Raw genomic sequence first — 23,724 nt, forward strand, 5'->3', positions numbered from 1 at the left:
ATTTGTTTTATCAGTAAAAAATCTTTTATCCGATTTCTTAAATTTAAATATTTTTAGGTGAAGAAAACAGGTTGCTTTTGGACCTGATAGAAGAAAAAAATATTTATTATAGGTATTGTTCTATAACACTGTTTATATTTCATCAAAAATATCCGAATTCTATGAATCTTGTACCATCTTTGATTTATAATATATTTTGATAGCTTAAAAAGGATGATAGAATTAGAATACAAACAATATTATTAAGATTACTTAGATTTGCTGGATTGAAAATTTAATATTTTAACAGTTATTTAATATAACTAACAAAAGAAGTAATTAAAAGTTTAAATATATTTATAAAAAAGATACGCTAAATTTAATTAAGATATTTAAAAAGAGGTGCTTGCTTAACAAATTAATTATGCTATTTTGAAAAAGATTAATTTAAAGTGAGAATTAGAGTGTTAAAATAAATTATTAATTTTTGCTAATTTCATACATAAAAATTTAAATTAGAAAATTCTAAAAATTAACTTTATTTATTCATTAAATGAAAAAGAATTGATGTTCTTGGATATTAATGATGGAGTATGTCTGTGTGTGTCTATGAGAATTTACATAATGTAAAAAGGAGATGCTCATGTGAGGGAAATTGAAATTATTTGATTAAAAAAAAGATAAAAATAAATAAAAAGAAATAGAACTTTTTCAATTAATTTTATTCAATTTATTGTCTTTGTGCAGCACTTTTTTTTGTCTACACTCTATTTTTCGGATTATGAACTTCATTTTCTGAGATAGTCTCAAAATTTTTCCGCTGAATTAATTTTCTAATATTCTTAAAAAGATAACATAATAAAAAAATAAATAATTCAAAGAGACAATAAACAACAAAAGAGCAAACAGGCTTATAAAGAATGAAGGAAATAAATATGAGTCAAGCTAAGAAAAAATAATTAATTTATGAATGTTTTTTAGATAAAGAGATATCTAGCTTGCTAAAATGAATGAAATTTGCTATGAATAAAATCTGGTTGCTTTATTTTTTGTTTAGATTTTATCGCTCATTCAAATATCTTAATTTTTATGTGTCTCGCGGATAAAAATTAATTAAATAAATAAATAAAGCAAGCAAGCAAAAAATATTAAATTGTTTATTTTGTATACTTGCTTGCTTGCTTATTTATTTATATGTAAGAATGAATGAAAGTTTATTTTTTTGCATGCTTAAAGATTTGAAAAGCAAAGATTGAATAGATTAATTAAAGTGGTTTGATTAATATCAAAAAAAGCAAAAAAGAACTCACTTAGTAAAAATTAAATAAAAAAGAAGCTAATAAATCAAATTATCTTAAAAGGGAAAGAAAAATTAAATAATAATTAAAATTATAGTATCAAAAAACTAAAAAATCAAAAAAAAAACAATAAAAGTAAATAAAATCAAACAAACAAACAAACCCACTTAGGGAAAGGAAATAGGAAAGAAAATAAACATAACAAAATAAAGGAAAAGAATAGAATGAGTGACTTCAACTAATTGTTGAATACCGTCATGACTGGTGGCGCTGACAGAGCTTAGGCTGAAAAGCAATTAGAAATAATCTGCATGAACGATACTTCTAGCTTCTTCAAGAATCTCGTTAATGAGCTCTATAACGAAGGCAATTCAGAATAATTAAGACAACTTGCTGGTACTCTTATCAAAAGATCAGTTCGTTTGGAAGTAATTTATTACCTTCTTTTCAATTTTAGTCTTTTTAGATTTGTCTAAGGGATAATGATGCCTAATTTATTCTCCTTAATACCTTCATTCTTCTGCAGATGTTTTATGTTTTTAACCAATAACATTTTTATATAAACAATTAGGTCTAGGGAAAGTACTTATGGAATGTTTTAGACTCAAATCTAAGAGAAAGCATTAAAAACACTCTTCTTTAAGTCATGATCGTTAAATTCCCTTCAATATAAAGAGCCTGCGCTAACGTAAGTCTATTCGATTAAACTTAACCTTCACCTTTTTATCTTTCTGCTTTTTTCGCTTCCTTTAGCATCCAAATAAATAAATAGTAAGCAATAAATAATTTTCCAGTAAAATATTTTTGTTTTTGATATGGAAGAAGCTCAAAACAGCAACAAACCAACATGAAAATATCGAAGCAAACTGTTTATGGTTGTTTTTATCTTAAAATTCATTTTCTTGTTCTGTTTAAAATACTTTCTCGAAATTAGTATCTTTGAAATCTAATTTTTTCATAAGCTTTAAATATTTCTTTATATTTTTTAATTTTTCTTGGATCTGATTTTGATCTTCGCGGAAAAATTAATTAAATAAAAAACTCAAACAAATTATTTTAATAAAATGAGCACCAATTTAAATCTTCCTTTAGAAAATAATTACACCAGCAAAGATTTGCCAAAAAGCAAAAAACAAACTGCCAAAATTATATTTTAACAAATTATGCTAAAAGCGGAAGCCATTTTTACAAATAAAACATTAAAATTTTATTTTGGTGAGCTTCACATTAATTATTTTTATTGAAATATTAGGCCATTTCTACCATCTTTACTGTTGAAGTTATTGAAGATAGATGGCTCAATCTTATTGATGATTTGGCTAACAGCACTTAACCAACTATCACTACTGATATTAGAAAGGCTGCTATTCTCACTCTTGGTCAAATTTGCGATAAACTTAAAGAATTCAGATTAGGTAAGCAAAAATACAAAAAATATTCATTAAATTTTCATATTTCAAGTCAAAAAAGTCTTATTTAGCAAGATAACAAAATTAAGTAGCTTGAATAGAAATAGAATTACAATATTTAGCTAGCAAACTTCAAACAGGATATAGATTTTTTTATCCAATCCTTTAAGTAAATGCTTAAGCATTTAGTAAAATAGTTCAAGCCTACTACCAGCTAGCAAGCAACGATGATAAAATTTAGGAATCATTTGTGTAGCAGATAGCTTTTTGATTCAAAAAATACATTAAAAAGAGAATAATAACTTGCTTAAAAATAGAAAAAATATTCAAAATTAAAGATTTCATTTTCCTATTATTAATTCTCTCAAATTCTCTTATTCATTATTTAATTGAAAATTAGGTAACAAGTTAGTTGGAGCTACCAAAGAAAAGATTTTGATGGCTATTTTAATTGGTTTGTCTCCTGATGAGCAAGATTTAGAAATCAGAGAAAACAGTATAATTGCTTTGGGAGATTGTGTCGAATTTATGACTGATATTTTAGAAGCTGAATAAGTCAGAGATTATACTGCCTAGTTGTTAATTACAGCCTTATAGCATCCTGATCAAAAGATTAAAGTAGCTGCTCTTCAACGTTCAAGTGATTTTGTAAAAGCCATCTATATTTATTTCACCAAATACGTTAGTGCATTCTTCAGTGCTACTTAGGGATCTATTCTCCACAACGACGAAGATATCTGTATTCCTGCTATGGAAATATGGAGCACTCTTGCCAATGAGTACCATGAAAGAGATGAAAAGAATCACTAAGTTAACAGAGTTGATGTCCAAGCTATTCAAAACCCCAACCACATTTTACTCGTCTAAGAATAATTAGTTTAATGTCTTTTATAAAACCTCTTAAAAAATGACATGGATGATGACTCTGAAGCTGAATCTGCTATCTAGGAAGCCTCCTAAAAAGCACTCTGTTCCATCGTCGAAAGTGTTGGCGATGCAGTTGTTAATACCTTCACTGCTTTTATCACTAACACCCTTACTAACTCTGAATGGACCTACAGACAAGGAGCTATTCTTGCTTTTGGCTCTTTAATGGAAGGTATCAGTGAAAATGTCATCTTAGATTTGATTACCAAAGCCTTTTCAGAGTACGTTAAAACCTTAAATGACCCTGTCCTTAAAGTTTAAGTAAACATATAAATTTAATTTTAACTACTTAATCTATTGTTTGCCAATAAGCACAAGAAGCAATCAAGCAAGCATCTGAACAAAAAAATCCAAATTAGAAAAGCTCTTATTTATTTATTTTATTTTATTTTTTAAATAGGAAAGTGGTGCCAAATTACTTTCTAAGATCGCTGAATATCATCCTAAGGCTATCCTTTTGAGATAAAACATTAGCAACGACCTTCCTGTTATTGTTGAATCCCTCAAGTAAATTCCTTCAATTTCAAGACAAATTTGCTGGTTCTTCTGCTTCCTTGCTGAAAACTTGGATAAGTATCCTTAAAACTTTATTTCTCAACATTTCGATATCCTCGTAGAATCTCTCATAAAAAATGGTAACTATAAAAATAGTTTTATGAAATTTTATTGAAAGAATATTTTATTTAATTATAAATAGCTATCAGAAGCGATTTAGGATCTGGTAACTACAATGTTATCGATGTTTCTTTCATGTCCGCCCTTAACATCATTCACTATTCTCGTGCTGTTAATATCGGTTATAAATATCTTAATTTCTTCCTTACTCTCTTCAAGGATTCTTATGCCATCTAGCCTATTGAAAGAAGAAATGCCATTCAATCTGGTATCCTCTCTGCCCTTCATGTAATTTAATCAATTTATTCACATACAAAAATAAATAAATAAACAAATATTTTATCTAAAAAAAAATTATTAAAATTTTTTAATGAAATAATTTTATAAATGAAGGCTTGCTTATTAACTTTAGATGATAAATTCGATCCTAACATGTCAGATACCGTTTTCTAATTAGTTGTTGACCATTTTATGAATATTAAGAATGTTGATAGTGATGGTATGTATATTGTCAGTGCTCTCGCTACATGCATTGGTACTAACTTTGTTAAATATTTAGACAAGGTTTGGCCTTATATTGAGCACGCCTTGACTTAGAGATAATAGGATTTAGAACTCTTCAAAACTTGCATGGGAACTATTGCTGATGTTGCTAGAGCTTGTGATAATCAATTTTCATGCAAACTTAATATTTTGAACAACTTATTTGCTGCCCTTGAATCTCCTCAATTCAATAGAGATGTCAAGCTCAATATCTTCAGTTGCATAGGTGATATTTGTCTTGCTACTAAAGAAAATACCCTTCCATACCTTGAAAACCTTGTTAAAATATTTGACATTGGTTTTACTGCAGCAGTTGAATTGTCTAGATCTGACCAACAAGACATATAGGACTACTCTGAATAATTAAAGGAAAAACTCATTGAATCCTACACTTGTGTTCTTCATGGTATTAACGATACTCAACAAAACCCTACCTTCTTTAATCATTGCCCTAAACTCGTTGAATTCATCACTCTCACATGTGATAAAAACCTCCATCCTACTGTCGTAATAATTTAGCAATATTTGAAATCAGCTAAAAATTAATTAAATTTATTTATAATTAAATGAATAGGATTACGTTAGAAACTGCTTGACATTACTTGTTGATATTGGTAACTTCTATAAAAACTAGGTTGGACCTTATATAAAAACTAACTTCACTAAATACCTTATTGATGTATTACAAGAATTCGACTAAAGTGAAGAAGGTAAAGAGACAATCAGCTTTGCTCACAGAGTAAATAAAACTTATTAATTTCAAAATAAATGTTTATTTAACTATTTTTTTAAATTAATTAATTAACAGGTACTTCAAGAACTTTGAGAGTGATAATTGAAAGAATAAGCTTTGTTAATTTTAATAATGTTTAGAATAATACAAAATTTAGTTAAATAAAATAAATTCACATAACAACAAAACCAACTAAAACATAACCACAAACAAACACATAAAAAGCCATAAATACACTGACTGATTCATACAATATTTTTACAATTTATCCTCCATTTTTAGATTTAAATTCTTAAAATCTTTAATTTAAAATTATTAATAAAAAAAACTTCCATATAATATTAACCGCCGCCATAAATAAATAAATAATCATAATCACAATAAAAAAAATATGTGTATCCTGATTTATATTTGATTCATTTATAATTGTATTCTTGTTAAATATCTATCTATCTATCTATTTCTTATTAATTTAAATTATAGTAAATTAAATAATCTACCTATCTATATATCTCTCTCAATTTTGTTTATTGACTAAAAAACCCTTTTAAAAATAAAATAAATCAGTCATTTAATTATTTTATATATTTTTTTTTTTCATTTAATAGTTAAATAATGTCATGAATTTAATAAATGATGGTTTTGAAATAATTTAACAATTAAAATTTTTTTTATCAAAAAACATTAAATAATTAAAATTATTATTATTTAACTATTCAAATTAATCAATTACTTTGATATTTTGTGTTTTTCCACTTTTTTATAAAAAAGTCAAATTAAGATATTATAAACAGAGTTTGAAAAGTTTTAAATAATAAAACTTTTTAAAAAATTTTCATTAAAGCTAATAGAACAGCTTCACACTTACAAAAAATATAAATATTTTTTTAAATATTCATTTTTATTTTAAAAGCTTTGATTGATGTCCAAACTTTAATTGTTAAATCAAAAAATTAAATAAAAAAATTATTTTATGAATAAGTCTAAAATAAATAATAAATATATTTAAATTTCATTATGAAAAATCTATTTTTGTTTTTATTATTAAGGATTTATTTGTTATATTGCTTTTTTGTTTGTTATTTATAGTAGTAGTAGTATTAGGGCTTGATTGAAATCATTATTAAAAATCTGAAATCATTAAATTAAATTTATTATTAAATAAAATCAACCAATTTATCACTTTAAGAAGTAAGATTAATGAATTAGAAAAAACAAAAAGAAACAGAAAGCAATATTGATATTTTTAGATTGCTTTCAGATGGAATAAAGAGTTATGAGCAAAAAGGTTTGAATCTTAAATTAAAAGAAAAATCATCTAATACTAAACTGCCATATTGCTTATACGAAGATTTAAAGATTATATTTGAGTTTAGTTAAAATTCGGAATCGAAATTAACTGTCTTTAAGTAGCTTGCAAGTAATTAGTTATCTCATAGATCAGAAGATTCAATAAGGAGTCGTTATAGAGATTTCATTTAAGAATTAAATCCTTCTGATTTTTAAAATATTTCAAAATATGTTATTGAGAAAAGATCCATTGAAGGATATCTTGTAAAAGAGAGAGATGAGCATGGAAACAAAACATATGTTGTAAAGGATCAGTTAAAAACAACAAGTAGCGAAAGTAAATCTTAAAAGAATCCTTCAAAAAAGACTGTTGAACAATAATAAAGTAAAAGTAAAGAAGAAATAAAATTGCCTTTGAAGAGAAAGCCTGAAAACGTACCTGAAATTCTTATAAATGGAAAAAAATAACTCAAATCTACCAAACCAGATAATCATTAAAAGGAGCCTGCACAAAAGATTAAACAATAAGATCAAAATAACTTAGAAGAGGAAGAAGAAAAAGAGTTTCAATACAAAAAGACTTAAAAAAATAAAAGCTAGATAAATTAAGTAAATGAAGTTGATTCAAGAAATAAAAAGAATTAAAATAACTAAATGGAAGTTCAATAACCATAGCCCAAGTAAAATCAATAGCAATAACAACAAGCTTAAGCTCATAAAATATCTAATTAACTGAGTGAGTAGGAATATAAAGATGCAAGGGAGTTAGATGTCTATATTCACTTCCTAGCTAATTATGAAAATGTACAAAAAAAGAGTTTGATCCACACTCTAGACAAGCTATCTGGAGATTTCAATTAACTTGTTGACTATTTATAAACTCAAAACCATAATTTACTCTGGAAAGAAGACGAAGACGAAGTCTTACGCAATTTTAGTGAGCAATCATCTCAAACTATCTACCTACTTAAAACCTTAAAAAAAGGAAAAGAAAATATCTTAAGAAGAGCTACTTATCTAGGCATAGAACTCCCAGATTTTGAATGAAAAAGTTTGATAAAAAATGCTTAAACTGCAAAAACAAACAAACAAAAAATGTATCCAAATATAAAAAAGAAAGAAGTGTTGTTTATTTATTTATTTTCTACCAACAATTTAATTTCAGCAATGATTTTTAATTATTTTAAATCCGCGGCTAATTATAATATTTAAATTGTTAGAATTAATTATTAACTCATTAATTAATTAATACATTCATCGAAATTTAGTTGTATGTTCTAAAAAAAATATTAAATAAATGAATAAATTCATTTTAATAATAACCTCATGATCTATCTATCTTATTATTTATTTATTAAAAGTTTAAATGAATTTAAATTTTAACTATTTGGTGTTTAAGTGTTAAAAATAGCAAGTTAATTTAAATTGCAATTTAAAATCTCTCATTTATTTAATCTTTGTTCTTTTTAATATTTAAATTACTCTAGCATAAAAAAATAATACTAGTTAAACTCTTCTCAATTAAACATTCTTAAAATGAAATTTATTGTTTTATGCTGAATTTTACCTTGCAAATATTTTAGAAGAATAACTAAAATATTTTCTTTAAAGCTATTTATAAAAACATTTTCATATAATAATTAGATAGATAGATGATTAAATAAAAAAAATCTATCTTATTAGATTTTAAACATTTTTAGAAATAATTTCTATTGGCTTTTTCAAAAATTATCATTCATTTTTTACTCCTCTTTAAAAATATTCTAACAAAAAAATAAAAAATAATTTGTTTAATCATCAAGTTATTTCTAATGCTTATGAATAAATTTTAAATAAATTTATTATTTTCTTGCTTTTCTTTAATATTGTTATACATAAATTTTAAGCTATCAATTTCACTCTTTAAATATTTGATTTTTAAAGAATTATCTTATTTAGATTTTTTAAATTTTTAGAAATAAATTATTTCAAATTAACTGTTTAAAATTTAAGTTTCATTTTATATTTTTCTTTTTTAAAATTAAAAATATTATAACTAAAGAAATAAATTATTCATTTAATCATTGATTTATTTGTATCAATAAATTGAAAATTATTTTACAACTTTAATTAAACTTCAGATTATTATAGTTACTATGATATGGATTTAATAGCTAATATTATAAATTTTAATTAAAAAATGTTTCATTTACAATAAAGATAAATTTTATCTTATCTATTAATAAATTGATTTTTTAGTTAGTTAGTTAGTTTGTTTGTGTTTCTAAATTCATTATTTCGTTAGTAGCTCGTAAATACATTTCTATTCATTATGTTCAGTAAAAAATATGTTTGTTGTGTATTTAGAAATTATGAAAGTATAAAATCAGTAAATGATTATAATGGTCAACTTAATAATATTTTTTATTTTATTTTTAAAGAATTTGGAAAGATTATATCTTAAAAATTAAATTAACAAATTATTTTTATTTAGATAATTATAATAACTAGGCAAATATTTAAATGTTCGCTAGGTTTTTGTTTATTTGTAAAATTGAATTCAAGTAAGATTTTTATGAAAATCTGTGATTGAATCAGCTAACTAAATCTTTGTATTTATTTTTTCAAAAATAAATAATTAAAAACATTATTAAAAGCATTGCAATTAGGTAGTAGTTTGTTGTTTAAAAGTGAAGAAATTATAAAATAATATAGCTGTTATTCATCATTATTTCAAGATAATTTTATGAAACTTTCTTTTGTATCAGCATAGAGCCAAAATAGCGTAATTTTCTCTCCTACATAGAGTTATGCTGTTTAATCGTTTAACAATACTTCGAAAAGCACTGATACTGCAACTTAATAATTAGCTAATTAATAAAAGTAGCAGTTAAAAGGATAAAATAATTTTGTTTCTTTTTAAAATATTTAAATAAACTCTCCGCCTAACAACAAAATGAATGAAAATAAGTAGCTTAGTCTTTCTTACAAAAGTTTACTACTTTAAAGTCCAAACCAGACTACCTAAATTAGTACTGTCAGTGGCAGAGATAATTTTTAAAAAAACTTAAGCAATAGCTTCACAAAATCTCCAAAACAAGTAACTTTTAGTGATGATAAAAATGACCTGTAGAAATTTACCTAAGATGTTATAAATCCTTACAATTTAAGAGAGGCCAGATAAAGACAATAATATCCTCTATTGTAGCAGCAGCAGCAACTTTCAAAATCAGACAAAATTTTGGTTGAAGAAAACATTCAAAATGATAATAGCAACTACAGCAATAAAAATGCACTTTTTTTAATACCTAAGAGCTAAATCTAAAATTCATCAGAAGAATTGACTTAAGAAAGCAGTGAGAAATAATCAATAAATTAGAACTATACTGGCTTTAAATACAATAAAAATTAAAATGATGAATATGAAATTAGCAAACATAACAAGGGTTATTTCTTATCCAATAATTGTGTAGGAGAAAGAAGTGTGATTAAAGAGGTAACAGAAGAGGATTCTGATATCAAAGCGAAGATAAATCATGAATAAAATAGCGAATTTGAAGAAAGTAGTCCTAAATTTGATTTACTGTAGCAAAGCTTGATGAATAAGGAATACATGGAATTTAAAAATCAACAGCAATCTGTTTTCAAGTTACCAACTGCTTAGGAGAATATTGATAAGTAGGAGCAAATTAAGAATGTTATTGTTGGAAACAAAAAGATTTCTATGATAAAGAATAACATAAAAAATAGACTTGCAGAGCTTGAAAAGAGAATCGAAGATGCAAATAAAAATAATGGAGAACTCCACGAGCAGCTAGATAAAATAGATAACCATAATCTTTAAGAAAGCACAAGCGAGTTAGAAGACTTTAGCAATAATAATAGTAAATTTATGAAATCTTTTTCTCAAAACAAAGATATTGATAGCAATAAAATCACTCCTCGCATTTCAAACAACGATGAACAGCATTAATTAAAATCTAATTAGATTAATTAAAATACTCAGCTATTTCAAAAAACCATCAAATACGAAAATTTAAATTAAAATCCTTATCTTAATCAGCAATCCAATAACTTTGCTACTTAAAAAAATATATTTGAAAATAGAGAGCTATAGCAAAATATTCATGAAAATTCTCTTGTTTCTTCAAATATAAATAATAGCAGAAGACACAGTTAGGAGGGAAAGCAAAATGTAATTGATTAAAGCAAGTAATTTAGAAATAATGATTAAAATAGAGAAAATACATAAACCACATCTAGAGATGATCAATCTAATATTTCTGCTTTAGTTAGAGATTTCTCACACATAGCTGATAATAAAAAGGTCAATGACTCTTCTTATCATAACAATTAAAATTCTTTCAGCATCGCTTCCGATTATAAAAAATAATTTATCCCATTTTAAGAGAATTCAAAGCCAATTTAATAGTCTCTTCCTTAAAGTAGCTCAGGCACTAATGTAAACTAGTAAGCTTAAAATTTGCCTCCTTACCACCATCATCATAACTTTTCTTTCAGAGATAGAAATATTAATTCAGAAAACGATAGATATTTAAGTAATATTGAATAGAAAAAAGAAAAAAATGACGACGAATTTACTAAATACTATATTAATGTCTAATAAAAAATAAAAGAATATAAGGAAAATAGCATCAATTCTTCAAAACAGCTAAATCAATCTAACGAAAACAGTCAAGAATAAATTAGATAAGAATTGTTGAACAATAGCTAGAATAAATATATTTAGAGCGATTAATTAAAGCTTAATGATAATAAAGATTTGATAAGATCTATGGCAGGATGTAATAATAAAAATGATGGAATAAATGGATTTAGAAGAGGTTATCAACTAGATAAATTTATGAGAGATCAATAAATAGTTCAAAATAAAAGAACTCAATAAAATTATGATAGAAGTAGAAAAAGTTATTAAAAATCTAAATCACATTCTAAAGATTTAAATGATTAGAACGAGTTGAATAATAGCAATTTGAGCAAAACAGCTAGCTTAAATAGGTCTAGTTCTGAACTCAAAACAATGCTGAACGATGACCTTAATCGCTCACTGAACAAGCATTAATAGCTGAAATAAATTAAAGATTAAATAGTAGATGAAATAGGAAAATAAAAATTAAGATTGAGCTTTGAAAAATAAGGAAAAACATAAATTCTCAATGATTCTATGGGAAGGGAGCAATTAAACAGTAAATCGTAGCAGAATAATAGTTGTAAAATTTAAATTTATAGCAACTGCAATAATTTGAGTAGCAGCTTTACTAATAAGTCAGATTATTCTAATTAAGTTTATAAACAAAATAACTAACAAACTCATTTTATTAATCAAGATGCAAATACCTATCAAAATATTCTTTAAAGTGAATAGGATAGCAAGTAATAAACATCGACTTTATAAAAATAGCACTCACAAAACTCTTTCACTTAATAATAAACACCATCATCTTCGTCACAAAGAAACAACTCTTTTAAAGTAAAATCTCATGAAAATCAAATAAATAATTCAAGCAATAACATTAGTAAACAAAATTATAATAATTATTTGAAAGATATTTAAAATAACTCTTCAAGGTCTGCTTTAGAAACACATAATTTTACAGATAGATTAGAAAATGGAAATATTCCTTCTGGACAATAACAAGAAAATGTAATTGGCTGTAAAAATGATACAAAAGAATTAGAAAAGTAAACATTTTTAGAGAATGTTAAGGATCAAGCTAATCATGATAAAAATTAGTATGATTTTAAAGAAAACAAATTATACTAAGCAGTTAAAAATTAGTTATAAGAAAAAGCTGATAGTTAGAATATCGCTAACAAATCAACTGCGTAAGTTACTAAATTAGAAAACAAACCTTTGTAAGAAAAGGTTAATGATGTTGAATATAATAACAGTAAGCTAAACCATACAAATAATTCTTACAATCAAAGCGATGTCAGCTTTTCATAGAATAAAGGAAGGCTGCTTGTGAGAAGTATTGCAGACTTCTAAGTAGGTAGCGAAAATAGTAAAAATTTAGTTAAAGAGCAAGTTGTGTTTAAGAAAAAAATAAATGAAATACAGTAAGAAATAAATGAAAAGGAATCTTAAATGAAACTGTAAAACAAAATCACTGAATGCATAAATATTTACTAAAATTAAAAAAAGAATGAGTAAATGCTTTAGGCAAGTAACAGATAGAGGTCTCCTTACAATTCCTCTAATAATTTCTTTAATTCCTCTTTGAATAATTAGTAATATCTAAATAAAACCACTTAAAATACTCTTACAGGTCTCAATCACACTGATTTGGAAATACCAAGTCAGATTGATCAAAATAAAATGACAAACCTTTCAATGAGCGTTAGTTTTGCATCTCCTAACTAAAGAAGCTTAAGCAGATCAAAGAAGAGTGTTAGATTTTTGAATCCATAAGATGACAAATAACTTGTAAATAGTATTGAAAAAGCAAAAAAAGCTAAATATTAAGAAAAAGTAAAGAATATAATAAGTTAGAAAGTACATAACTGGCTAAATAAACCTTCTAAACCTTAAATGGTATTCAACGATTCTAAATACAGGATAAACAATAAGTAAAACAACAACAACAATAACAAATAGCTAAACTCCTCCTCTACATTACCAAAGAATTGTTATATTCCTCAAAATATTTATTAAAAGTGATTAAATAATTCAAATTTATTTTTAAGCATTTATTTTTCCATCTTATAATGTGAATTAATATAATTTGATTTTCTATTATCAGATCGATGTAAATTTCTTTCTTTGTTTCTTTCTTTCTATTTATATGTATTTATTTTTAACACTTTCAGAATTTTAAAAATTATTTTTAGTTTGAATAATACATACATACATATACCATTTACTTATTGTTTAACTAAAATTTATTAATATTAAAAGAAATGCTTATGAATAAAAATAATAGCCTAAAACTAAGCTAGCTAACTAGATCATATTTTAAATAAATTCAATATAAAATTTTCTTCATATTAAAACTATTTAAAATAAAAATCTTATTTATGCTAAGATTTCTTCTAGGATATTTCTTAAATTTTTTTTATTTTTTTAATTTGCCACATGTTAACATGCATACTTTAATGACTTGATGCATTAATTAGAGTAAAAAGTTTTTGATTTTTCTATCTACATACTTCAAGAATTAGTCTGTTATATTTACATAAATACACAAATTTAATAAATTTAAGATGATCCTTTCTAGATTTTTCTAAAAAGAAAATAAAATAGATAGTTGATTTTAATTCTATCAGAAATTTTGATAATTAAAAAATATAAATAGGGAAATATTTAATAAATTTAAGATGATCTTTTTTAGATTTTTCTAAAAATAACATACATAATTTTATAAAATAATTTTTAAATTTTAGATATTTTTAGCTACAATAAATATATAAATTAACAAAATAGCTTGAACTAATTAGTGTTAAATAAAGAGAGTGAAATATGAAATTTTTCATCAACTTATTTATAATTGTTTAACTATGTTGTACATTACTTAAGAATATTTATCAAATTTAATATATATATTTTTAATTTGTCTTTTCGATTTTTTGTTTAAAGTATAATTCATTTTACACTAAAAATGAGGTTTACAGTAGAAAAATTAAAGTTTATTTGATCATGAATATTAATTATTTAAAAAGATGTATAGGTAAGATATTAGTTAGCTATTCCTTTGTTTTGTGAGAAAATAATACTTTTATTTAAAAATACTAATTGATATTTTATTTTTTTTGAAAATATGTTAAAATATTTATTTGATCTTCATAAGCTATTTATATAATAATCTTTTTATCATTAGTTAGTAAATTATTTATAAATAAAACAAAAGCTAATAAATTATAAAAAAATGATGAAAATCTTAGGTTTATTTAAAAAATTAGTTGCTCCACGAACTATATTTTAAATTAATTATAAATAAAAGTATTTTTTTAATAAAACTGCTTATGTTTTTTTACCTTCTTTAGAAATACTTAAAAAAACTGATATTAAGAACCCGATAGAATTATTTCAAATGGCTAATATTTACGCTGGTGGAGGTTAAATAAATGAAGCTAAATACTGCTTAGAGAGCATATAAAGGCTTAGTAATTAGGATTTTGAAGCATATTATAGGATCGCAGCAGTATATTTTAATATGAATATGATAGAGGAGTCAAAAAGCTGCTTATTGAAGGCTTTAGAAATTAATCCTTAATTTGAAAATGCTCATACATCCTTAGGATATTTATATAAAAAAATTGGGAAACCACAGAAAGCAAAAGAGTGTATTTTAAAAGCTTTAGAAATAAATCCTAAGTCTGTTTTTAGTCTTTTAGAGTTAGGATATCTATATGAAGATATGAATATGTAAGATGAACAAAAATAAACTTATATGAAAATTTTATAAATAGAACCTAAAAATTTTGAAGCATAATACGGGCTAGGACTTTACTATTTTAAATAAAATATGCTTTAAGAAGCAAGACATTGGTTTTTGTAAGTGTTAGAAATAAATCCTAATTTTAAATCCGTTGTATATAATTTAGGAATTATTTCTGAAAAATTAGGAGAGTATGAAAATGCAAAATAGTTCTACTAGAAAGCAATACAATTAAATCCTTAAGATGCAAATACTTATTTTAATTTAGGTGTTACTTATGAAAAAATGAAGAATGTAGAAGAAGCGAGAAAATGCTATTTAAAAGTTTAACAATTAGAACCTAAATCAATATATGCTCTTAATAATTTAGGAGCAATATATTTTGATTTAGGATAATTCTAAGAAGCTTAAAAATGCTTCGAGGATATTATAAAAATTGATCCTTAAAATTTTGGTGCTTATTATAATTTATCAGCAATTTACATTAAAAAAGGAAATATTGAAGAATCAATTTAATGCCTTTAGAAAACAATATAAATTAATCCTGAATATATTAATGCTCATAAATAATTAGGATAAATATTTTACACAAAGGGGTAATTTGACGAAGCAATATAGTGTTATCAATAAGCAATAAAAATTAATTCTTAAGATTCTGATTCCTATTTCATGATAGCAAATACCTATAATCTAATGGGAAATTAGAAAGAAGCAAAATTCTACTAAGAAAAAGGTGAATAAATTAACCCTGAATTATATAAAGATTAATTGTGATAATATAATATATATATTATTGATTATTAAGCTCATTTATTGATTTTTTATTGTATAATTAAGTTTTAAATCAAAATATATTTATTTACTCGATCCAACTCCTAATAAATTCTTATAAAAGATTATATAGTATATTTTGTAAAAAATATTGAAAAATCTTAATTTTTTATTTTTATTTTAGCGAAAATTAATTTATTTTTTTACCAAAGAATATAACTTTTGTTACTTACAAACAAGAAGTCTAGATACTCAACTTGACTGCAATAGAAAATTAATATGTATGATAAAAATATTAGAATTCTCATTATTGGTTGTTTGCTTAATAAAGTCTATACTGATTTTATCATCTATTTATCATCTTTTTAACATAATAATTATGTAATCAAATCAAAAATCAATAGTTGTAAAATATTGGATATCAAATACTTATTTTTTGATTGAAATTAGTTTGAATCCTTATCAAATTTTTTAACAAAAAAATCTGTAATATTATTTGCTAATTACTTTTCTTAAAAAGCTTAAATCTTTTGGCAGAAGTCACAAATTATAAAAATTTTATCTAATATTTAAAGCTCAAAAAGTACTAAAAATATTATCTTTTATCGAAGATTGATTTTTTTAGCTTCCTTTTGATAACTCTACCATAGATCTCTTTAGTTTGTTTTTATTTATTGGCTTTTTGTAAATTTAGTTAGTGAGATTATTTCTATTATGCAATTTGAATAGTTGATTGAGAATTCTACAGTTAAAGATCTGAAGATAAACTATAAAAAGGATTATAGAGAAAACTATAAATTGGTGAGGGATGAGACGATATATGGACTGTCAGTTTGTAAGACTTATATTTAAAAGAATATAAAGACAAATGAAATGTTTTTGTGTGTTTAAGAGACTTTCTATGATCATTAATCGCCAAAAATAATTAATATGCTAGAAACTTTACAGGTAATTAATGAAAATCCTTTCTTTAATTAATTCAGGGCATTTAGCTATGAAGAACTTCAATAGAAATCAGTTAGAATTTATATTTTGATTGAATATTACGATATGAATTTGATTAAAATAGCTAAAAAGAGGACTTTGATAGATAAAAATTTGATTGATAGTCTCACAAAATGTTTTCTTTGCTCGATATAATTCTTGTTCAAAATCGAATCTTCTCTTTTAGCCATTCACAGCTCTAATGTATTTTTAAAGTAAATGAGTGCTAATATTAATGATGGCTACCTTGTAAAAATACTTTACTTTCCTTTCATGTAGTCTTCTTTTGACATGGTTTTGTCAGGTAAAGAAAAACATTATAACTGCTATTTATCAGTAGAAGAGCTTGAATGTCTTGATAAAAAGTTAGAAAATATAGAAATCAACAATACATAATCAAATATTTTTAGTTTTGGGGCACTTTTACTAGATTTGTTAAATTGTGCTAATCCAAATGCGAATGGAATTTCGCTCATTTACTGCAAAGACAGCTACAGGATTGATGAAACTAACTTTTTTGAGAGAATAAACTTCGTTGCAGAGAAATATCCCAAAAGGGTGTTTCTTCTACTTGAGTAGCTTCTTAAATTTAATGACAGATAAACACCAAGACAAATTATGAAGCTCTATGAAAATTAATCTCAAATAAATAACAGCTAAATCGCTGATGACACAATAGCAAATGCTAAATAAAGGATCTAAATGTAACTTTACAGTGAATTCCCAATAAAAAGCAATGTTGTAAATTCTCCATCTAATTATAACTTCGCATAAAAATAAAAACAAAATACTCTCAATAACAATAATAATTCTAGTGAACAGCAAACATTTTCTAATTCAGCCTTTCAAAGTAACCAAGAAGAACCTATTTATTACAACAACAATCTGAGCAATAATCAAAATAAAATAAATAATGAATTTTAAAATAACGAATTTTAAGATAGAAAATATAATTAACAGATTTAATCTCCACAAGATTTTTAAAGTAATAAAAACAACAATTAAGTGATAAACCCTCTTGGAAGCAGTTCTCAGTTTGATTAAGACTCAAATAGAAATTAAAAGACTAGAAGCAAATGGGATATACCTTCTATTCACAATTCTGGATCTCGTTAGTTTAACCCAATAGTTACTCCTTTTTCTAACAATCAGCTCTCTCCAACTGAAAGGAATGAATATGCAAACAACATTCGATATGCTGAAGATTCTCCTACTTTTGCCAATTAAAACAATATTTCACCTTCTTATTAACTTTCCTCAGAAAGTGGTAATAAAAACTAGTAAAATTCTTTGTACAATCAAAACTCTAATAACAACGATTATAATTAATTTCTTTTCCAAAGTATTGACAAAGATGCAGAATAAAAAAATAGAAAATTTGCTGTTCAAGGTAGAGGAGAAGATAACTAAGTAGTTTATAAAAAATAACCAGACTAAATTTCGTCTGAATATTTTAAGCCGAACAACTCTTCATCAAATAATTAATCATAATAGTTTGATTTCAATTTTTATAACTAAATTTAAAATGATAATGATAAATACATGAACAAAGATCTCCCCTCAATACAGATTTAAAAAGTAGAGTCTAATTATGAAAACCATTCGCAGTAACCAAATAATAATAAAAATTATGATTAGCAAAACAGTAAATTTCTCCTTAGTCCTTCATCTCAATTTTCTAATAATGATTCGAGTTAACAATAGTATTCCAAAGAAATACCATAGGCACCTTAATTACCTTCAGCTCCTTCAGCATAATCCTAAAAAGGAGCTAAAGATGACTATTAAAAAAATACAATTCCATAAGCTCCTTTATTGAATGAAAATAGCCATTTAAAAACACCTCAAGTTAATACAATACCCTAGGCACCTTCTCTTAATACAATTCCTTTAGCACCTCCATTAAACGGAATTTAAGTACCAAAAACAAATACCATTCCTCCAGCGCCTTAATTAGCAGGTATCCCTCCTGCTCCCTTTATTGGTGGTATACCTCCAGCCCCTCCAATAGGTGGTATTCCTCCAGCACCTCCAATTGGAAATACCTCTCAAGGATCTCAGCTAAATGGTATACCTCCTGCACCTTAAATAAATGGGATTCCTAAAGCTCCTCCATTATTAAATGGAATCCCTTCAGCACCTCCTATGAGCATTTTATAAGAAAAAAATAAAAATAATTAATAACCAATACAACATTTACAGAGTATGATATAAAATTCTTTAGAAGTTACAGATGAAAATAATGAATAAGAGTAAATTAGGAAAAAAGAAGAAGTTCTTTAAAGGTTATTTTAAAATAATAATTAAGCAGCACCTGTTAGACTTCCATTCTTTCTTCCAAATCAAGGAGTTAAAAAGGAAATTAAAGACGAAAATAATGCAAAGCAGGCAGACTAAAAAGAAGAAATAAAAAATGATAAAAATAAAGAATTAATTGGTATCCCTCCTGCACCATAAAACTTGATTCCTCCTCCCCCACCACTTCCTCTTTCTAATATTTTAGTAGACACTAACTATGTTGTTAAGCCGAAATTAGAGGCTGATACAACTGTAAGAGATGAGTAAAAGGAAAGAATAGAAAATCACAAAAAGACATAAAATCAGTTAAAAAAAGAGTCAAACGATGCTTTACTTCAATCTTAATCAGTTCTAGAAAGCTCTTAAAGATTAATAGATAAAGCAAGTAAAGTAAAACTTCCAGAAAATTAAACATATTCGACGACGATACTTGAAGAAGATGAAAACTCTGCTAACAAGAAGGACACTTTGGACACTTATAGAACTTTAAAAGCAAGAGAAAATGAATATTTGAATTTAAAATAATAAAACTTAATGAAATCTCAGCAATAAATAAATCTTTCTAAAGAAGAAGAGCTCAAAAAAATAAGAAATAATCACTCACAACTGCTTGATAATTAAAATTAACATTAGTAACGAAGCATTGAAAATTCAGTTTTGAATGCTAGTAATAAAGGAGATTTTTATAACAATAGAAAATACTAAGATGGAAACAATCAAATTTAAAACCAAAATGAAAGCTAGCAGCAATCAAATTTATATGCCTCATTCAATCCTGACAGCCAAGAAAAATCTCATGACATCCATAGCTTTAATGAAAATTCTGTTGCAGTTTTTGATAATGAAGGAAGTCTCCAGAATCAGCACAAACTAAATTTTGAAAGTATTTAAAATGAAAGAGAAATAAACCATGGTGGTAAAGATTACAATAGGTAAAACGACAGAAGTGATTTAAATGATAATTAACAATTTTTATCTCCTTAGAAAAAATAAAATAAAGTTTCTTCTGACTATGATTTAGAAAGTTATAGAAACGAGGACAATTAATCATCTTGGAGATTTAGACAAACTCCACCTTAGTTTTAAGATGGCTATGGGTTTGAAAATGGCATAACTCAATATCAGATGAACAATTCTTAAATTTCTAACTAAGATAATAATTTTAGGAGTTCCTAAATTGATTAAAGCGCCTACAAATTTCCCACTAATGTTATTCAGGTGATTAATTCTATTGGAGGATCACTGAATTAATCTAGTGATTAGTCTTCGAGTATAGTCTAAGAAGCTATTCGATATAATTAGCAACAAGAAATAATACAGTAGCTTTATCCCAACTTAAATAACTCAGAAAGTAGATTTTAAAATCGCTCAGAATATCTTTAGGAATCTAACTTTTAACCAAATGTCTATAATAACTAATATGATGGAATTTAAAGCAGCTATTAACCTTAAAAAAATTAATTTCAGTAAAAGAACGCATAAAATTAAAATAATTCTCCTGAATCTACTGAAAATACCTACAACAGCTATCCTTATTAAAAAAATAATTAAAATTAACCATAGAATTACCAACTAAACAGCCCTACCACCTAGCTTAACAGCAGTTAGAATAATTTAAACAGCAGTTCATACACTCCAAGTTCTAACTTTTAAAAAAATAGCTTATACAAAAATAATGATTTTATTGAAGAATAAAGCTAAGAGTCAGAACCTGAAGAATAAAACTCTCTAATCTACAAATCACCAATCTAAAAGAATGTAAAAGACTATATGAGCTAACTACAAAAAAATAAAGAATTCTTTGAGCAACTTCGTAAGCAGAGACCTCAAGGCTCTAAGTAATTTGATCCTTAAGAGTTTGAATAAATAGTTCAATAAGCCAACTAAGAACCTGATAAAAAAGGAGTGAGAAACAGCTACAAAAATTCATCTTAAGATTCTGGAATTCAAAGCTATTTACCTCAAGTAGATTAAGTAGTTGAAAATAATTTCGAGTATCCTTAAAACCAAAGCAATCAAAACAGCACATTAGATTCCTACATTGAAAAAACAATAGATGAGTAGATTTATGAAGACAATAAAAATCTCTTTTTTTCAGAATTTTAAGATTTTTAAGATAAGGAAGCTTTAATTGCTGAATTGTATTAGCAACTTCAAAAATTCCCAGATACTAAAAAAATATAATATAAAAACAAATCTTTTTATGAAGGATAAGTTCAAGTTACAGACAGGAGCATTGTTAGGTAAAAAGAAATATTTTTGAAAGCAAATTTATTTTTTAAAGTTTTAATTAATTTGTTAGTTTGTTTTTGAGATTTTTTTTAACTATTAAAATATTTTTAGAAACGGATTTGGAATCCTAAAAATGTAAAATGGGGACATTTATTGTGGTTATTTTAAGAACAACTAATTCGATGGAGAGGGTGTTTATTTTTACAATCATGGAGATATTTACAGAGGCTAACTTCGCAAAGATCTCAGATAAGGACACGGAACTTACTATTACCATGGATTAGGATTCATTTATTCTGGGGAATGGAATGGAAACGTGAAAGAAGGCTACGGAAGACTTCTAATGAAAAACAAAGTGAAATTTATAATTTCAAAATATCAGAAAAAAATTAATTAAAATATTATAAAAATTATAGGAGAAATATGAAGGCTATTTTAAATAGAATGTAAAATGTGGTAGAGGTATTTACTATTTTGCTAACGGGGATACATTTGATGGTGAATGGGTCTATGATAAGAAATGTGGATTTGGTACCTTAGAGTTCAAGGATGGTAACCACTTCGAAGGTAATTTTTATGATGATCTTCCTTATGGCTAGGGTTAAATGAAGTTTAAAAATGGGGATGAATATAGTGGAAACTATGAAGATGGATTAATTTCTGGTTATGGTATTTACATACATGCCAATTAACAATACTATGAAGGAGATTTTAGTAAAAACTAAATGAATGGAGAAGGAATATATTATTTTAAAAATGGGGATAAGTATTAGGGATAATATATAGATGGAATTCGAGAAGGTTATGGAAAGTATTTCTATTAAAATGGTTGTATCTACGAAGGTTAATGGGTAAACAATTAAAAGCATGGTGAAGGAAGGTATATTTTCCCTGATAATACATATTACTAAGGTTCATTTGAAAATTCAATGAAGTCCGGAATAGGAAAATAAACATTTAAAGGTATTTTTTACTAATAATTTTATTAAAATATTTAATATGTTTTTAATTAACATAAAATTTAGAAAATGAATTCTATAATGGGTAATGGAGAAATGATAAGAGAAATGGGAAGGGATTTTATTAATTTAAAGATGGAAGCTACTATGAAGGAGATTGGCTAAATGACAAAATGCACGGCGAAGGAACTTATAATCTCAAAACTAGTTCTGGCTTTAGAAAGATTTATGGAATTTGGAGCGATGATGAACTTTATTAAAGTTTTGAATGAACTTTGCATATTTAATAAATTTATTTATATGAAATATATTAAAAATACTTGTAACAAATTTAAGTAAACATTTTGCAATAAATTAAAATAATTTATTATTGCTTTTATTAAGCTAAAATACTTTCAAAATAAATTAATAATGTGTTTTTAGAAGTTAACGAAACTAAATTTAACAAAATTAATTCAATGAAATATTAATATTACTTCACAATAAATTGTATGATTGTGTCGATCTATTTTCGAAATATAAAATTCAAAAGAGTTGTCACTTTTTTAGAATAATTAAAAGCAAATATAAAGAAAGCTTGTTATAATTTTAAGAAACATGATGATAAGAAAAAATATACTTTCTATTATTCTGTAAAAATATTTATACTAAAAAAATGTTTGTGTTTTTAAATTTAAATTTAACAATATAATTTCATTGAAACGATCGCATTTCTAAATATTATTAGCTATTAGAAATCAAAATATTATTTTGTTGAAAAGCAAAAATATTTTTATATATAAAAATTATAAAAAAATAATGCTTTTAAATTTATAAAATGAAAAAATTTGGTTGAAACTATCGTTTTTGTAAATATTATGATGTGTTTGTAACTATTTTAAATGTGAAATTAAATATTTTTCATGAGAAAAGTAAAAAGTATTTTTAATAAACAATGTAAAAAAATTGTGCTTTTAAATTTTTACCATCTAAATTTAATATAATAAATTGCTTGAAATCACCATTTTTTGTTTAATATTAAATAATCAGTTGTTTAATTTTATAAATTGTAAAAGTTTTTTAGGGTTGTTATTTTAATTTTGTTTAAAAACTTGATAATTAATTTTTTTGAAAAAGATTATTTAAGAAAGATTGAGGATATGGATGGAGCTTAGACAAATTTATAAATTAAATGTTATATTTTATTGAGAAAAATGAGTTAAATTTAAAACTATAATTTTGATGAAGCTTTACAATTAATTAATTAATATTAATCCAGCAGGTATGCATTTTCAATAACAAAATAATTGATCTAATAATTGTTGGATT

General features: G+C 24.7%; 5 protein-coding genes across 5 annotated transcripts; all 5 read left to right on the forward strand. All coding sequences in view use genetic code 6, as the record gives it.

Annotated features, from left to right (window-relative positions):
* Positions 1–1,501: 1,501 nt before the first annotated feature.
* TTHERM_00013110 (importin-beta amine-terminal domain protein) lies at positions 1,502–5,597 on the forward strand (the record flags this gene model as incomplete). The annotated part of the gene is made up of 8 exons (XM_001008290.3): positions 1,502–1,705; positions 1,849–1,965; positions 2,530–2,692; positions 3,087–3,874; positions 4,014–4,248; positions 4,311–4,516; positions 4,622–5,278; positions 5,346–5,597. The coding sequence occupies 8 exons, from the start codon at positions 1,502–1,504 to the stop codon at positions 5,595–5,597; spliced, it is 2,622 nt and encodes an 873-aa protein (XP_001008290.3).
* A 1,071-nt stretch (positions 5,598–6,668) lies between these two features.
* On the forward strand, positions 6,669–7,841 carry TTHERM_00013120 (hypothetical protein; the record flags this gene model as incomplete). Its single annotated transcript, XM_001008291.2, has 1 exon — positions 6,669–7,841. Exon 1 carries the CDS (start codon positions 6,705–6,707, stop codon positions 7,839–7,841), a length of 1,137 nt encoding a protein of 378 aa, XP_001008291.1. The 5' UTR covers positions 6,669–6,704.
* A 1,678-nt stretch (positions 7,842–9,519) lies between these two features.
* TTHERM_00013130 (hypothetical protein) lies at positions 9,520–13,455 on the forward strand (the record flags this gene model as incomplete). The annotated part of the gene is made up of 1 exon (XM_001008292.1): positions 9,520–13,455. The coding sequence occupies one exon, from the start codon at positions 9,520–9,522 to the stop codon at positions 13,453–13,455; it is 3,936 nt and encodes a 1,311-aa protein (XP_001008292.1).
* A 1,083-nt stretch (positions 13,456–14,538) lies between these two features.
* TTHERM_00013140 (tetratricopeptide repeat protein) lies at positions 14,539–16,105 on the forward strand. The gene has a single exon (XM_001008293.2). The coding sequence runs from the start codon at positions 14,552–14,554 to the stop codon at positions 15,944–15,946; it is 1,395 nt and encodes a 464-aa protein (XP_001008293.2). The 5' UTR covers positions 14,539–14,551; the 3' UTR covers positions 15,947–16,105.
* A 516-nt stretch (positions 16,106–16,621) lies between these two features.
* Positions 16,622–22,688, forward strand: TTHERM_00013150 (MORN motif protein; the record flags this gene model as incomplete). Its single annotated transcript, XM_001008294.2, has 4 exons — positions 16,622–21,468; positions 21,569–21,812; positions 21,874–22,420; positions 22,483–22,688. Exons 1-4 carry the CDS (start codon positions 16,658–16,660, stop codon positions 22,686–22,688), a joined length of 5,808 nt encoding a protein of 1,935 aa, XP_001008294.2. The 5' UTR covers positions 16,622–16,657.
* Positions 22,689–23,724: the final 1,036 nt, after the last annotated feature.

This window comes from Tetrahymena thermophila (assembly GCF_000189635.1).
Source record: "Tetrahymena thermophila SB210 genomic scaffold scf_8254803, whole genome shotgun sequence".
In the NCBI taxonomy this organism is placed as follows: Eukaryota; Ciliophora; class Oligohymenophorea; order Hymenostomatida; family Tetrahymenidae; genus Tetrahymena; species Tetrahymena thermophila.